General features: G+C 41.2%; 2 protein-coding genes across 3 annotated transcripts; both read right to left on the reverse strand.

The window, feature by feature from the left end:
- Window positions 1-3,435: 3,435 nt before the first annotated feature.
- Window positions 3,436-5,265, reverse strand: LOC129592703 (uncharacterized). The gene is made up of 3 exons (XM_055488805.1): window positions 4,151-5,265; window positions 3,932-4,090; window positions 3,436-3,757 (listed from the first exon to the last, which is right to left on the reverse strand). The coding sequence occupies exons 1-3, from the start codon at window positions 5,063-5,065 to the stop codon at window positions 3,569-3,571; spliced, it is 1,263 nt and encodes a 420-aa protein (XP_055344780.1). The 5' UTR covers window positions 5,066-5,265; the 3' UTR covers window positions 3,436-3,568.
- A 491-nt stretch (window positions 5,266-5,756) lies between these two features.
- On the reverse strand, window positions 5,757-9,803 carry LOC129592665 (uncharacterized). Of its 2 annotated transcripts, XM_055488754.1 has the most exons (5): window positions 8,824-9,803; window positions 7,823-8,104; window positions 7,388-7,653; window positions 6,346-7,290; window positions 5,757-6,241 (listed from the first exon to the last, which is right to left on the reverse strand). In XM_055488754.1, exons 1-5 carry the CDS (start codon window positions 8,885-8,887, stop codon window positions 6,053-6,055), a joined length of 1,746 nt encoding a protein of 581 aa, XP_055344729.1. In that variant the 5' UTR covers window positions 8,888-9,803; the 3' UTR covers window positions 5,757-6,052. The 2 variants fall into 2 exon arrangements, with proteins under 2 accessions (XP_055344729.1, XP_055344728.1); XM_055488753.1 differs by having other exon boundaries at window positions 7,823-9,803.
- Window positions 9,804-17,753: the final 7,950 nt, after the last annotated feature.

The following is a 17,753-nucleotide window of genomic DNA, read 5'->3' on the forward strand; positions in this document are numbered from 1 at the left end:
TACTACCACGTGCAGACCATTTACGGTTACAGAGACTCTTTATTTATAATGTAATACATAGTACTATGTCACTCTGCATAAATGAAATTTTATTTATTGCTACCCGGGTAGTCATGTCAATGTTATTGCAGCATGAAATTATTTTGAAGAAGATGGATCAGATCGCGTTTTTTCTTGTGATCAGCCGTCCCAGCACCAGTAACAAACACGTACAATTTCAATTCTAAAACACTTTCTTCCTTAATATTTGGTTACAAGATGCATTTTTATACAGCTTGACGTTGGTAAACTGGAGGATGCAAACGATATTATCCCGATAGTCCATACGCTTACGACATCTAGCCGCTCCTTTGGATTCACTATTGGTGGGCTCATTTCCATCAATAAACGAGTTGTTTTACAGGTTAGCAAAGCTCTAGACAGAATTCTGACCATTATTTGCAACTAGGTTTAAATTTTCCATTTACCGGAACTACGTACGTTTTGTTGTTGTTTTTCTGCAGCTCATGGTGTGCATATCCGGCTATATGACCTTTATAATTGATCGCACGGATCATGAAAACAGGAATCTGGCTGCCGGCGTCATGCAATTAAATAGATTTATTTGTCACCCACGGGGTGACCACGCAAATGTCTCGAATATTGGCAATCCCGTATGATCACTGACGATAGTTCAGAATTCAGATTTACTGTATTTCCGCAAAGTTTTAATTTTCAGCAGATTATGCACAGGTTATGTACAGATTGCTATTAACATGTACAAGCTATGTAAAGATTATGGCGAACTTACACACAAAATATTTTATGTTTATGCGGCACGCAACGACAGGTGCGTGATAACGTGTTATAAGTATACGTAAGCATAATACGTAATAAGAGGATATGTAATAAGAGTTCTAGATCTCATTCATGCGTAAGCAAATAGGAATTCTCATTCATAAAAAAACGACTTTGAAATGACTTTTCAGCTTTTTCATCCGACCAAATGCTGCGCTTAAATGTCAAGGGAATGTTAAGGGAAGCCGAGCAGAAAAACAAATCCTCTTCCTTATATAATTAAAGCTAACGCCCATGCTGTGGCATTTAAAAGGTGGTCGACTTTGTGTAATTTGAATGCATCCCAGACGTGGCACAGCTACGGTTGTAAGGTGCAAAAAGGACTGTTCGAACAAATTCATCCTTTAGAAAATTTTTTGCCATGTTACGCTCTTCGTCGCCGATTTGCGCAGCCAAGAGAATGTATCCAAGTACACTGAAGACAATCTAACAATGACAAAAATTTCATTTAACGGATTATTTCTGTTTTCACCAATGAGTTTATCTGTTCTGGTACCAATAAAACTAAAGCAAAGTATTCGCTAAAGCTTTTAAGCTTATCTTTGTTCAGATTGGGCCAGGTTTGCTGTTTCCAGCAATAAACTACAAATACTTACTGTACAGGCATGTTCCCGCGTTATCACGATGCCAAATATTTCAACTCCCAACTGCTCTCCCTTGCAGCATTTTACATATGATACCAATGGCTGGAAGTCATCTTTAGATTCTGTCTGAATGGAGACAAATCTACGTAGAGTCCGGAGAAATTCAGTGTTCTACAAAAATGGTGGGTATTCCGATCTGTTTCGGTTATTTTGCAATGAGGAAATTTCATCTCCTACTGATTGCATTTAAGTCGTTTCTTTTTCTGAATGTAAGGTAGCTACGAATTGGGTTGGTTTTATTGAATTGTGTACCTTTTCGAGTAGAAACAGTGCAGAAGCCAGTTGGGCGGCAATCATTGTGGCAGTTAAGAAGAAATCCACGATAGAGCTCGCGCTCATAGTATCGCCAGTGACAACATTAAGACAGACTATCTGGACCATAACGCTAAAGGAGAACAAATCGTCAAACAGTAGAAACGCTGCAATCCAGGAAAAACATTTGTTGAGATGCCGAATCATAGCCAATAATTCCGAATGATCCTGGAGACATCGTAATTTCTCGACGCAGCGGGTGATGCGTGTGTGCTTAATTTCGTTGGTTAGGGAACACAGCACCATACCCAGCATCAACGGCCAAAGAACCAGAAAGCACTGGGTATTTTTAAATCCGATATAGGAGCTTAAATGAAATAAAAGCTGGATCACAAGGAGAATATCTGCTTTCGCCTCACTGAGAGACTGATTGGGAAACCGATTTAGGAAAGCAGTAAGGAAAATTTCCCGAACGAACACCAGCTCCTTTATGCTGGTAATAAAGTAGAAGAAAGCATTAACTGCCAACAAACAACCGGTTAGTAAAATAACGGCCACATCCCGCGGTGTTAAGTACTTCTTAAAATGCCATACAAACGCTGTCATTAATCCATATAGATTGCGGTGACGCCAGAGTAAGGTCAGAGCGCAAAATGCTCGAATGATGGGTAACAGTTGGCCCGGGATCGCCATTAACAGTGCCGGTACGGTGGGTTGGGGCTTCCAGAACAGCCGCAATAGGCTTGCGTGTGAGGTAAACTGCAGTCCGATATAGACGCTCATAAGGAGCGTGAGACGCTTGCGGTACTTCTGTGGGGAAACGGTAAGGTAGCCGCATGCGTGAATGGTTATGAGCCAGAGAGCAACGAAGAACTGCAAGGCTTTAACGCCCATACGTGCAGCGAGGAATGCCATAATCGTCCTACGCGATAATCTACAACTTTTAGCTTGTCAAAAATATTGGTACGTGATTTTCGCGAAGGGAGTAAATGCAGATCTGCACCGTGAAACTTAAAAACAGTTCTTAATTTTCGCTAACCACCAACTATGATAATAATTTATCCCGGTTATGAATCTGTGATAACTGTATCCGTGGGATGCACAATTTACTCTTGTGGATCAAGAAATGATCTGACTCGATGCACACGCATTCATGATTTAATCACCAGCAACGCAAGCTCAGCAAGATAGTATTTGCAATGCACATCCTGAGCAAGGTCACGATAATTTGCGGAAGCCATGCTAAGAAAATAAGAGTAAAATGGGATCTGTGCCTTGCCGCTCATTAAACAGTAAGTAATATTTTTGCAAGCCCGCGGCTATATTCCAGCTACCATACTGCCGCTATTTTCGGAATTTCAAGGTCACTATCGATTAAATGGTAGGCAGCATGGGATTAGGAATCGTCACAGCCAAGCGGCGGAGAGCAGAGCATGTTTGTAATGAAGACGGACTTTCAACATTAATTTCAGAGTCGAAATCGACGACATTATTTAACGGTCCGGAATGATTGATTTGAGCTTTGATTGTGTTGGATGGTACTACTGTACTCGTATAAAATGTTAGATCATGTACAGGTTGCATATGTTTCCTTTCTATCCAAAACAAAGTAGATTAACCAAACTACAGTACTGTCTTCGTCAGCACTAACGACAACCATGCGTGACTTTTATTTTGCAAAATGGTCGCCTTGCTAGCAGAATTGCACTTACTGTACAGTACATATAGACTATAGTGGTAACAAGTACAACAGTCAGTCCATTGTGTTACTCCGGCAAGCAACTCATGAAGTTTATTGAGGAAATTAAAAGTATTTCTTTTTCGGAGGCGAATATTCATGGCACTGAAAAATTAGTGAATCTTGCATGCATAAAATGGGTCATAGATGAAATGGTGCTGTGATTGCAAAGAGTAGTAAACGTCGCATGAAGAAGATCGCTGGTCGAACGGGTTTTTGACGTATCTCGCTCGTTGTCGATAACTTGCGCGGCTAAAAGAATGTAACCAAATATGCTGAGAGCAATCTGCAAAACAAGCAATTCATTTATAAAAAGAAATCTCCGTGGATAACAAACTGAATAGAGCTGTGAACCTTAAGGTATACAAAGCGCAAAAAGGTACAAGCGAGGTATTCCCTATAATTTTGTTTCATTTTGTATTATGGCAGCGGCACTGCTAATTTTGTCGGCAATATTCACCCCGTAAGCGATTTCCCGGGTTATCACTATCCCAGCAATCTCGACTCCCAAATGTGTGCCTTTATAACGTTTTGCATACACATGCATCGATTGCAAGTCATCCTTGGTTTCGCGGTGCTCGAGAGCTGAATTTCTTAATCCTTGAAGAAATTCGGCATTCTATGAATAATCACAGCATTGCACTACCGAACAATGAAATTAAATGAGTTTTTACCGTACCTTTTCGTATAAAAAGACAGCAGAACTGATTTGTGCGCTTATCATAGTGGCTGTTAAGCACACATCGACGATAGATTGTGCGCTCATTCTATCACTCGTGATAACGTTTATACAGATTATTTGCGCCATACCGATGAAGGCAAACGCATCTTCAAACAGAAGAATCGGTTGAATCCATGAAAAGCATTTATTCAACTGCCTTATCACGGTGACGATTTCGGCATGTTCCTGAAGGCAGCGCGCCTGCTCAATCGTGCTCACCGTGTCGATTTCGCGGATTTCTTTATTAAGAGATTCCAAAACCATACCGATCAGTAACGGCCACAAAACCACAAAGCACTGGATGTTTTTGAAACCGATGAAAGACGCTATACCAAAAATTGACTGAAGAATCAAGATCACTGTAGCCCATCGAGAGTTCTGAGCAAGGTTAGCGAATAGCTGTAGAAAACGGTTAACAATCGTCTCTTGTGATGACGATATCTCCATAATCGTGATTGTTGCATAGAAAAAGGCGTTCGAGGCCAACATACAACTGACCATGAGAAAAAAGGTTACTTTCACAGGTGACAAGTATTTCTTATAGTTGAAGACAAATGCGCTCATTAATCCACAGACATTCCGTTGGCCCCACAGCAGTGTAACGGCGGAGCAGGCACGGGTGAAAGGCAACAGTTTATTGGGAATATTTAGCAGTATTCCCGATACACTTGATGGAGGCACCCAGAACAGCCGCGCCGCCAAGAGATTTGCCGCGAACTGCAGGGTAACGTAGACGCCCATGAAAACTATGAGCTGGATGCGGCATTTTCTTGGCAGAGCGGTGAAATATCCGCACGCATGAATGGTCAGCAACCATAGTAAGCTGGAGTACCGCAGAGCTTTAATCCGGAAGTCGGAATTTTTGCTAGCCATTTTAACAAGTGAAATCGGGTTATAAATCAATGATTGTTAAAGCATAACAACTTATAAAGTACCACCAGCCGGTATTTCAGTTCTTCCTGACGCGCGGCAAACGGTAGTTTTGGCGGAAATAACCGCGTAGACGGTCTGATAACTCTGATTAAAGTTTTAGATACAGTCGTCAGCAATTAAATTACGGATTAACTAATGCAGCGCTTTTCGCGATAAACGCTGTTTTTGTAACTGTATTTAGGGGATAGTACGTGGCACGTGCAGGCGTTTCATTCCCGCATGATACTTATTTTATGTGCAAATTAAGAAGCAGCAGGCCGGAGCAACGTTCGCTCCCTGTTGGGCTACCTGAAAGCCCGCCTTCTTGTTTTTACTTTTGCTGTGGATTAGATAAGCCAGACGGATGATCAAACAACGCTTTCTCTGCGGTAGTCATGAATATATATTGGTGCTTATGGTATCATACTTTCACTGACTATTTGAAACTGATCAAGAGTTTGACAAAGTTATTAACAAGAAAGTGAGGTTTAGGTTGACCCACCTGTTATTCGTTAAACATTATGGAATACAGTGAACGAGACTACTGCAACTAAGTACTTGTCATTCAGATCGATTTTCGATTGCCGGTTTTTTCCGGACTATCGCGCTTGGTTTTTACTCACTTCCTACAGCTAGTAAGCTCAAAAAACATATCACAACCGCAGATAAAATAAGTTAACTGAAGAATTTACACTGCGGGCTTCGAAACAGCAAATTTTCAAAAGCAGGTCCACACTTCAATACAGATACTAAGAAACGAACGAATGAGGCAATAAAGGTTTCACATATAATTTTGGTCTGTGCATAGAAAAAATGCTCAAATTACATACATGGCAGAGCGTTCATTGTTAAATCAGACGCCGTAGAAAAGATTCTGTGAAACGATACTCCATACTTCAGCCGACCGCCATCTGCAAGTACTTGCCCTAATCGACCTCCAGAAGCAATTCACCACGATAAATTAACGCCGAGTGGAACTGGCGCCATAGCATGATTGCGCTGAATACTGCGCAATGTATAACAGGTAAATGTCTTCAGTTTCCGAACATCCAGGTTAATTAGACTTTCCATCGACCATCGCTCACCTCGGTAATGTACGCTAGCGCGTGGATCAGCGCTCTGTAGATTGTGTAGTACCTAAAAATAATAACGTAGTGCGATTAAAGCCATCACTACAAAATATATAATATTAATTTGATGTGCTTACTAATCCTCAACTCCGATGAAAATCCGGCACTTACCGATAAGACTTTAGAGTGTAACGAAGGTTCCAAATTCTCCTTATTAGCGGCACGGTAATGGGCATCCCGAATCCAAGTAGCCAATGAGGAAAGATCACATTCGTTAAGCGAAGGACAGCAATTATCCAATACTGTCCACCAATCCGGCACCGTCTTGCGCTGATCACGGCTAATTCGCCCGGCTCGAATCTTGACAATAATATCCCCAAGGAAGCCACCGAATAGGACCATCGTAATATTCCGTAATACCAGCTGCTGACAAACCCTCATGTACGAATTTATCTCCTCGGTCAGTTCCACAATAAAATCTGCCGCTGAATTTTCACCGCGCTTCTTAGCATACATCATCCGAAAAACATTTGTTAGAATTAACGTCTCGGCCGGATGATAGCCGCCTTCGCTAATAATGCGCTGGAGGAAGCCACCGTGACACGAAGGCATCTGGTCCTTCCAGACTTTCATGGATTTGCAGCCATCAATCACGACGACCTTGTTCCAGCAATTGAATAAACAGGCAGCATGGAGATAATCGCCTTCTTGGATGTAAGCGTAGGCCGATGGATACGGGCCATTTCGCAATAAGACCAAATAAGCAGCGGCGGGTGATGTCAGGATATTTTTCCATGTAATACACACCCGGCGAAGTTTGCACTTCTCGATGCTGGTCACGAAGCAAAACATTTCCAGTAAAACTTCCGTAGACAGACAATGGATAGTGCAGTCATTGTGAATGGAATCCTTTTGACTATCCTGTGGCAAAGAATAAGTTGTGTCGTCGGAGAGCAGCACAAAATCCATCCATTTTAGCGTAGCTAATCCATTAGCAAACCGAACTCCAGAGGAGCCATCCGTCAGCGGTAATTTCCATTCCTGAGATGTCCGGATCAACTGCTCCACTAAACCGTTGTTCCTGGTTTTCTTACATCGGGCAGTAAGCGCTCCTTTCTAAAATTAAACCAAATTAAGGATTTAGCAGAGGTTATAAATGCTAATAACAGGAAGATCCTGATTTTCAGATGCACATCGAGTTCTTGAAACTTACATCGGTACGCGCGCTGTGACCAATCATAGCATGGTAGCGGTCGCCTTTTACTACCAACGCCGGCGTTAAGTGGCCTTCCGTGGAAGGTGTCCGAATCCGATGCGCAGGCACGATGCATTTCATCACGGTTCCGGCGATCGGAATGCGGACAAAGCCGAAGGATCGAAGTGCAAAATCGCCGAGTAGCATGGTGCCGGGGTACCATTTACACGCCTCGGCGGGATGGAACCGAAGTAACACCTCCACGGGAAACTCTTCCTTCTCATCTGGAAATTGTGGGAGAACGTTATCTATGAACTGGCGTTGCCTTAAAAACCTAGGTCAGGTGTTTTAAATACGAAAACAAGTGCTGTCATTTTTGAATAGTAAAGATCATTCTTAATAATTTTATTCTGTGTAATGTAACCAAGGAGACATTCAACATTAATTGCTTACCAATGGAACGAGTGATATCCCAGCTAATGGTCGTAATATCGTCAAACAGAGACCGATTTCTGTACCGATAAATCCTGCCAAATGGAACAAATTGAGGTGCGTGCTCCTTCCCACATCCAAAATCGACAAGGAACCCTTCGTCTCCACTATCTGTAATCCGTCCACAGTGCAGCAGTCCGTCGTTGCCTTGAATATCAACCAGGTTCCATTCATATCCTTCAGCTGCGGACTGGGTAACGAAAGTCAAATACTGTAGCGATGTAATATTTTCCATCTTAATTACTACAAAATTGCATAGAAGATGCTGCAACCGTTTGTACAAATAGCCCCAGAAAGATGAAAAAGAAGCAGGAATTAGTTTGGAAATTCGGTATTTTATGCCTTTTTCTACCAGCAAATTCATTATGGCGAAATAATCATCCGTTATTATGGCGAGGAAAAACCTTAGCATAGCTGACGGCATTTCTTATCCGGGTCTGAACTTTCAAGCAAACGCTACCAGCGTTGTTAAATATAAAACCTCCCGGATGCAATTGAACGTCTTCGTTGAAAAGGCTGCACTTACGTCAAAATGCCCGTTGCCTTAATGGGGCGCTTTGCCAAGAAAGTCTCGTTGGTCTTGGACTGAATGATAAAAATTAATATTTGTTGTGCGAATTTTCTCAGACGTTTGAAACTGATAGTAAGATTTTTTAAGACTTCGTAGGATGATGGAAGAGTATGTACATTGTACAAAATCTTGGAAAAAGGGATTTTGGTACAGAAATTAAAAATCTCTGTGATTATTACAGTAAAGCTTAAACAATGCAGATGATCATTAGAGAGGCATTATATTAAAGTACTACTTATGTATTCAATTTTGTCTTTAGTCTGCATTCTTCCTTTTGCTGATAATGAATTTTGTGTTTCGATGACGGCTACCGCAGCGAGTTGTGACACTGCGCAAATCAGGTAGTGCTGCGACAATTAGAAGCGGATCGAGCAAATCTTGTAGGACATACAGCACAAGTGCAACATCCGTAACCACGTTCGGTACAGTTGCAATATAGAACGTATCGACAACATCTAGAAAATTATACGGCGTCCAGCACAGTACTACACTGGCCGTTAGAACGGTCAAGATAAGAAATTTCCCCCGACCTAAAATCGTCCTCCCGACTGGCGTAACGGTGCGGAAGCGCTTTAACTCCCCCAGTATTATAGCGACGTACGCCGAGATCATTAGTAACACCGGCACATTATACACCACGATCAGCACGACCTTGACCCAAACATCCAGCGCTTTTCTGGCGAGTCCGCATGACGCTGCGGCATCCAGATAGACGACGGTATTGACAATCACTCCCGGGAGACCAATAGCATGGACATATACAGCATTTCCGGTGATTATGTAAACGGCGGTCTTGAAGTTATGATACTGTCGATAGGAAGCTGGTCCGTACAGTGCCCACACCCGTACCGCGTTGATGGCCACGTTGAGGTGAATGGCCACTCCGGATGTCACCCAGGCCGTGTAGATGTGCAGAGAACAGACAACAGTGTTCGTGCAAAAATCCGTCCAGTATAAACACACCGAATCAGTTAAAACAGGAAAGCAATAAACCGCATTGCAGATCGTTAGAGCGAGAAAATACACGCTGAAGGATGTAAGGAGATGACGGTGTAAAATAAAGATCAGTGCCACGATGGTGTTGAGGAGGAATGCCAAGAGAGTTATGGCAATGGTCACAGCGTCGATCCACAATACACCCGAGTAAGGCTGAGAAGTATCGGTTACCGATGAAGTATTGGTTGCATTAGTATCGTTCATCCCGATCCCTGACCGATATATAACATTACTACGAGTACATATCATATGTAATATTATGTTTATGTAACGAAATGTGGGTTTTTGATGAAGGTAAAACATGTGTATAAACGGTAAGCTGCAGCCTACTTAACTTTCACAACATCCTTTGAAATTGTTCCCGGTTTAGTGCCGTATTTTCGTAGTGCAAAGCATGTCGAGATAGAGCCCCGTGGTAAAATAAACGCACCATGTTTATTCAGCGTGGATGTGTTAGCGCAGCTGTTAAGCAACTTTGAATGGCATTTAAATGGACTGATAAGCGTGCTGGAAAACAGCCGCTTTGTTTGAATGATTATCTGTACGTGGTAGGTAGGTACTAGGTAATACTAAATAGTAGATTGATAGCAATGCCTCCGGTGCCTGTCGGCGTCTGATATCAATGCCTCCGTGGTCCCCATATTTCCAGAAAATTTCAGCGGCAAATGCATACTGGAAATGTAAAACTTTTGTGAGCAGGATTTTTGCAACATTAACTGTCTTAATACTTTTAAATTATCTGATTAAAACTTAAAGGAGAGCCGGAATATGAAATTTGCCGAAGTATAACTTATTCACATCGAAACTATGTAAATAAGGAAGGCAAAACTGAGGGTATTCATCCGATTCCTAGCGCTGTTCCGCTTGGATTAACATTCTGCTGTTTATGGATAAAATTAAAATCTTTAAGTAAACATGGGCGAAATACGCCTGAAACGTATTTACACTTTCTCCTTTTTGCTAAACGTCTGTTACAGTAAAATTAATGGCACCTTCGAAGTGCAGTAATGGAGTTAATAATCAGCAATCATTTTCCTGCAACTCAAGCGCTCTTTATGCTAACGCGGTCATAAAGAAGTACTGCACTTCCACAAGGATTAATCAGTGATGAAATGCATTCAAAGACATGTGATCATTACACGATGTTCTTAATACAAATGCGGTATTAACTAAGAAAAGATGCTGCAAGGGAAAAATCGTAATCACGTGTTTGTGTGTAACGCAAAAGAAATTTGAACACAATGAGCAACTTTTAGTGAAACATAAATTCCGTCAAGCAGAATGCGTGCGCTGGTTACGGTGCTCAGTTACTCGAAGCCAGCGAAGGCCAGGCGCTGCTGATCCAGCGGAACGTCATCCTTATCCTGCAGTTTGACCATGTCCAGGTGGACAGTGCCAGACGTCCCACCGCGCAGACGGAGAACCATGTGCAGCGTAGACTCTTTCTGGATGTTGTAATCGCTGACCCGTCCATCCACCAGTGGTCGACCTATGAGCCACATAAACATGAATGAATATGAATTATGTGTATGACTGAATTAGAGACAAAAGGTCACTTGACAGTAGCAGTGCGTAATTTTTACTTAGCCCTAGTTAGTACTGAGCCCTCTAAAAACGTCTGCACAGTGCACATACTGGCTTCTTATCTACCTGTACGGTCTTCGCGCGCATACAAATGAGCAGTATTTCTAAAATTAGAAATGAGTGATCTTTCAACTTGAATTAAGAAACTCGAACTGACTGCAACAAAACAAAAGCAATAAAAAAAGAATTTACACGAAAAATGAAAAAAATTTTGGCATCTGATATTAATTTTTTACACCCAAAAATAATTTGATATATTAGATTAGATATGTTGTTTATGTAAGATAATATTTAAGGCCAGTTAAGGGAAAACGGAAATTGCGTACGCGTACCTGCAAAAATCAGTCGCTGGTGATCGGCTGGAATTCCTTCTTTCTCCTCCAGTTGTGCCTTCACGTCCTGAATCGTATCGGAGGGCTCCACATTCACCGAAACAGTTTTGCCAGTTATGGTCTTCACGAAAACCTGCATTATGAATGCTTACTGAGGAATTAAAAGGTCACTGGTAGTGTAAAACGTTTTGACACAAACTCATGAAACAAGAAACAACGGAGAAAAAAGTGTAAAAAGTTTTTGTGGATCGTGCGAAACAGCTATTTATAATGACCTGTCATGTTTGTTATGGGGCTTTGACTGCCTGTAAAAGCAAGAACTGCGAAAAGGCGGAATCAGCTTAATCGCAGCCAAATAAGCCAATGCAGAAACTGAATTAGAAGAAGCCACAAAGATGCCGTCCTTTCCCTTTCAACACTCTAAATGCAGGTTCTGTGACCCAAATTCGCTTGTCAGAACATACTCAGGCATGCTTTAGCCCGTACCAACTTGGTTCAGGAAACAGAGCAAAGTGGCAACAAATCATAAGCGTAAAACCTAAAATATAGGGTCATCCGAAGCAGTGCAGCCGTACAGGTAAATGGTCGTTCAATGACGTAGGGGGCTGGAGCACATGGGTCAAGGTCCACGTTTTACAGATACTTGTTTTGCAGATGTTTTATACTCGCACTGTCGCACATGATTACTCCAGCAATGTCAGAAGTGTAAGAAGTATATCAATTAATATCTTTATTCCTGGTTTTGTAATGTGTAGCCCTCTAAGTTAAATGGAAATTATAAACTGCCATTCTGCTTGCTCATTTAGTCAGTTCTATCATAATCCAAATTTAATACTCGTATTATTTAATCACTGTATTCCTGAATAATATTTGATTCGAGAGGAAGTGTTAAACAATAAGCGGTTTGTATTGCACTCTGCAGTCATGCAATCATAGTGTAGAAAGTGTAAGAAAGAAACCCTTTTAATTTGATGGTTTACATTGGGTTTACATTGATGGAATTTCACTTTACGGTTGCCGGCATCGTACGAATATATCCAACACATCGGAACAAACTACAAACCGTCACCCGCAAATCGGACACCGTGGCCATAATCAGCAAAGGGTCAAGTAAACTCTGAAGTACATAACACACTAGCGTCATATCCGTTACGGATTCCGGTATTACCACGTTGGAGAATGTTTCCACTGCATCCAGAAAATTATAGGGCGTCCAACAGAACACCACGGCAATGGTCAGCGTAGTCAGGACGGCAAATCCGCTGTTATACCGAGCGGATCGTTTTACTCCTGTTGGGCCGGTTGACCTTAACCGGTTCAGCTCTTTGGTGCAGATCGCGATATAACCAACAACCATTAGTATCACTGGCAAATCGTAGATGGCAAGCATGATAATCTTCACCCAGACATCCAGAGTGGCGCGATCGATGCGGCAGACATCCGCAGCCGGAAGATATGTAACCGCGTTAAAGATCACTCCCGGGAGACCGATGATGTGCACGTATGCAGCCGCTCCTAAAAATAGAGTTAAAATCAATTTTTCGAGGTTTAAAAATCCACATGTAGATTTATTTCAAAACCGAAGAGGTCTTCGTGTGCTGGAAATAGGAAAAATAATTTTTAATAATATAATAATTTCTTAAGAGGTCGATTTTAAGCGAAGAAATAACAGGATTCGATAGAGATGCGAAGAAAGACAGTTGACAAACAAAAATTATTAATTTGAGTGTGAACTCATTTATCATGATAATCATGAGTCATCTAAAGCGAACAGATTTCGGAAAAGTGGTGCAAATACAGAAAATATTTTGTTTCGAATTTCGCTTAATTAATTTTACATCAACGCAAGAGCGGCTCAAAAATGTTCGAATTTTAACCTACCTATAATGATACAAACGGCAGCCCTGAGGTTGTGTTGCTGTCGGTAGGAGAGTGGAAAGTACACTGCCCACACCCGGTTAGCGTTGATCATAACGTGCATGTGGATGGCCACGCCGGAAATGACCCAACCGGTGTACAGATGCATCGTGCAGAGAACTTTGTTCCGACAGAAATTGGTCAGTCGAAGGCAAACAAAATCCGCAAAGAACGGAAAGCAGAAGACGGCGTTAGAGGACGACAGAGCGATAAAATACACGTTGAATGGTGTACGTAATCGTCGGTACATGGCAAACAAGCAGGCTACGATAATGTTGAAGAAAAACGCCAAGAGTGCCACGGTGAACATCAGCGGATCCAGCCATATCTCGTCTGGGTAACGTTGGGAAATGGTCGTCGGGATAGTGGCGTTGAGCTCCAAGCTAATGTTCATATTGGTCAATACAAGAAATATAAGATGGGCATCGTACGGTATAAAAACATCAGTCGCGGAGAAACTGCATTTGGATGCAGTTTTTTTTTTATAAAATGATTGTCAGAGTTGTGTCCCGTTGCGAGTTGGTGTGGATACACCGCTCTTGCAAAGTATTTGTGAAGTGAGGCAGAGTGTCTATAGGGAATAACGGTAGTTTTCTGAGTGTGAGGATTATTTACTTAAAACAGGTGCTATCTGGATATCCACGATGGGATTAGGCACACCGGCATTTAACACGTAGAGTAATCTTTGACAAGTAAAGTACCAGTACTTCTCTTATGAAATGCGGCGAAAAAACGTAGATGTTTCGTTATAACGCATGTTGTGCAAATAAACACTTCTCTGTTCGTATCCAGTCATTAACAATTTTACGCACACCGGATGTGCTTCCGCCGCGTAAAATCCTGTAAGAGGGTAGATCTGCAGTTTCTACGTATGTTTGCATAATGTTTAATAACTGTGAGTACTCTCCGGTGAATAAACATATTTTTGCCTTTGACCTTATAGTTTTCAGTCAGTACAATTATTTAAATTTTTAATCTCCTCTAAATTTTCTGTTTACCATCCGACGCACACCAGGTTTATTACAAAGTAGTTCGGAAATGCAATAATTCGATTATTTCTGTAATTAATGGAAACCTAAATTTCATAATTAACTGCGCTTGTAGCGTTAGTACATGCATGCAAGCGGGCGTTATTTCTTTTAAAACTTGCGTACATAACATGTGTAAGCTAGGTATAATGCTGCAACTGTAAATGTGTGCTTCACGCGAGAGTGAGTTTGTTTATAGCACCTAATAGATGCATCAATAACTGACTTTGTGTGCCAGGAACAAAGGCAAAAAAATGTGTAGAAATGACAACATGTATTTCTTGCACTGTCTCTTCTTAGCAGCAATGAAAAGGTATGTGTTTATAGATCAGTACATAAAACGGCAAATTCCATTAACATAACGGAAACTTTCATGATAACGGTTTAAATTAGTAGTTACAGTGTCTCCAGTATTCGCGAACATGAACAGTATCGTAAAACACATTCGTGACAATTCCCCCGTAGAGGAATTGAATACGTAGGCGGTGGTTATATCATTAATACACAATACAAATATGCAGTGAAAAATTTGAAAAAAAGTTAAATTTTACCGTCTCACCGAATTTCTTTTGCACGACTGCAGTGTTTGCAAAGGAAACCTTCACGGATTGAAAAACTGCACCCATACCAGCGGACCATCGCTTCCAGTGTTCCCTTTCATTATGGCTACACCGGTGATTTGGGTGCAGTTTTCCGATCTATGTATTTAGGATTCCTTTGTAAAACACTGCAGTCGTGCAAAAGAAATTCGGTGTGGATACTGGATACTGATAGTGAAAATACGCGTTTCACTGAGGCCAGTTAAATCGGAACCATGTGTTCATCTGCGTACGAGTTGTCTAGTTCTAACGTAGATTTTCTAGAATTTTGGAATGCCTGAACTATTCTGATGTGCAGCAATACGTTATTTTGACATGCATTGTTCATCTTGGACACAACATTCTTGTCCTGGGAAACGAGCAATTAAGTGTTCCAGTTCAATAATTTTTTTCTGAGCGCAGATAGTATGGAGAGTAAGGTGAGTCATCCACTGATACTGTCGTAGGACAATAGGAATGCAAGGCTGCTGCCCAACGATTGTATGATTGCTTTTTGAATACCGACCGTCTAGCTTTGCGATACATGTACAGCATCCCTTCACTATTCGAACGGGAATCCGACAGAGAATCGGCAACTGAACAGACAGGATTGAGGCTAACCTTTAGTGTCCTTTACTTTCCATCTTTTCCCCGTTAGAGGATAGACAGACGCAAAAGCTCAGAACAGACAGAATCATCCTGACCTTTCAGTAACCTTTCAGTTACACGTTGGATCCTATACTAATATAATATATAGACAGACTACGTCTGCCATATGTTATATTAGGCTTGCCCGTTTCAACCGTGCAGCGCCTACGTAAAACTTGGAAATTGATAACACACAGCACATAGTCTGTATATTCTTAATTTTAACTGGTCGAACTATTTTCCACAGCAAAAGCTTTTCTGAACTAATTTAAAGCTTACTGTTGTTGTTGATACAAAAACATATGCTGTTTTTGTATGACTGACAAAATGAGTTACCGCATTATTGCTTTTCTTATGCTGGTATCAGCTGGGAATATTGGTCAACCGGCAACAGCTGATAACTGCCCAACCGGCTGGAATCAGAATCGCACAAGTTGCTACTATACCGGCGAAATATTCACGGGGTGAAGCAGAAGAAACCGTTCGCTGATATGCAGAAGTACTCGTACTCTAGAAAGTTTCAAAAAAACATAAAAGAATCGCTGTTTTAGGCTGACATATTACGATGCCGCTGCATTCTGCCAGTCGTTTGGCCCCAAATCTCATCTTGTGGAAATTAACGATATGGACGAGTATGTGTTCGTAAAACATACTGGTAAGAGATACTGGTACATCGCCTGATATACTCGTATTCGCATAAGCTTCCCATTAGCGCTCTTCTGCAGCACTCAAAAAATTGGCTAATAATTATATACGTTGATATTAACACTATAAAATACATTGTATTTGCTGCAGCCAAAACTGTAAAATGGACGGATGGGCCATGGATTGGAATGTTACGGCTGTCCGATCGCAACCAGTACACGCTACCTAGCTTGCATAAAGAATCCAGGGATCCTACTTTAAATCTTGGTATGAGAAAGAAGGCACTGATATACGTATGATTCAGAGATTGCACCTGCCCTTATAAATCATATTTAAAAAAATTTTATGGAGGCATGCCCGTTCATCAATTCTTGCCTGTCTGCTTTATTACAGCTGTATTCATTTTTTTCCGTAGTAATCGAGAAGCTAACCTGGAACGACCACGAAGCGGCTTATCAGAATACACGATGTAAGGTTTGCAATGAATTTTGCGGATAACGCACATGTAAAGAAATACTGGTCGTAAAAACTGAGATATATAATACGAAAGACATTTATATTTGTATAACCAAGATCACATGGCGCGTAATTGCAGTTGTAAGATTTCCGGCTCAGCGAGGACATGCCCGTCGCGGGAACTGCGGCGGGATGAACAGCTACGGGAATTATCTCGGCTTCTGGGATTGCACTCCATCGGGTAGTCCGTGGTGTGAGATTGATCTGGCTTGAAATACTATGCGGAGTGTGATTTTACATGTACGAGACAGAAAGTATTACAAACGAATACTGAGACAAACCAACGTTTGCACACAAATAGGTTTATACAGATTTACTTTGGTGTTTCAAGTGTTTACTCGTTGCATTGTTGCCGTTCGTTTGAATGTTTTGCGTGTGTGTAATCATGAAGCTTTAATCTGCCAGAATTACCTGGTATGCATAGGTACAGTACATCAGTCCATATATCTATATGACGGCAGATGATTTTCATTTGTCTTGTAAACTTGAAATGAATAAAGTTGGTGAAGAGCTCATTTATAACATTGCAACGAAATTACTGTTACTTGTTAGTGTCAAAAAAACATATTTTTTGTAATTTGCAATTCTGTATAGTATAGACATCTGTTTGCCTTCCCGTTCAAATTTATAATGCTTGGAGATTGCATAATTTTTTCCTTAACTGTGCAACTGCATTCATCCACTGTAAGTCAACAATACTACTGCACACACTGCCGTTTTAGGATTGCACAAAACAACAAAATTCTTAGTTCAATCTTTCCTGGCAAGTGCCCAAAACAGCTGCAGATGGTATCTGTAGTATAAAATTATGCAGGTTCGCAAGTGTGCAATTCTAAGCAATAGATATAGCGTAAAGTATTAGCTCCACAGAAACGCGAAATTAGGGTATCTGACAACTGGTGCGTAACCGTGACCAAGACATTTCTTTTTTGAAAGCACTTTCCTCTCATTTAGGTGTAAGCCTTAAAGAAACAATTAACACTGGTTTTTTTTACAAGTGCGCTAGATCCACTCATTATTTTGAAGTTATGCAAATTTCGAGATTTCAAAAAGCTTGGGCGTGTACAGACTCACTAC

This window comes from Paramacrobiotus metropolitanus, unplaced genomic scaffold, assembly GCF_019649055.1.
Source record: "Paramacrobiotus metropolitanus isolate TYO unplaced genomic scaffold, Prichtersi_v1.0 Parri_scaffold0000054, whole genome shotgun sequence".
Lineage (NCBI taxonomy): Eukaryota > Metazoa > Tardigrada > Eutardigrada > Parachela > Macrobiotidae > Paramacrobiotus > Paramacrobiotus metropolitanus.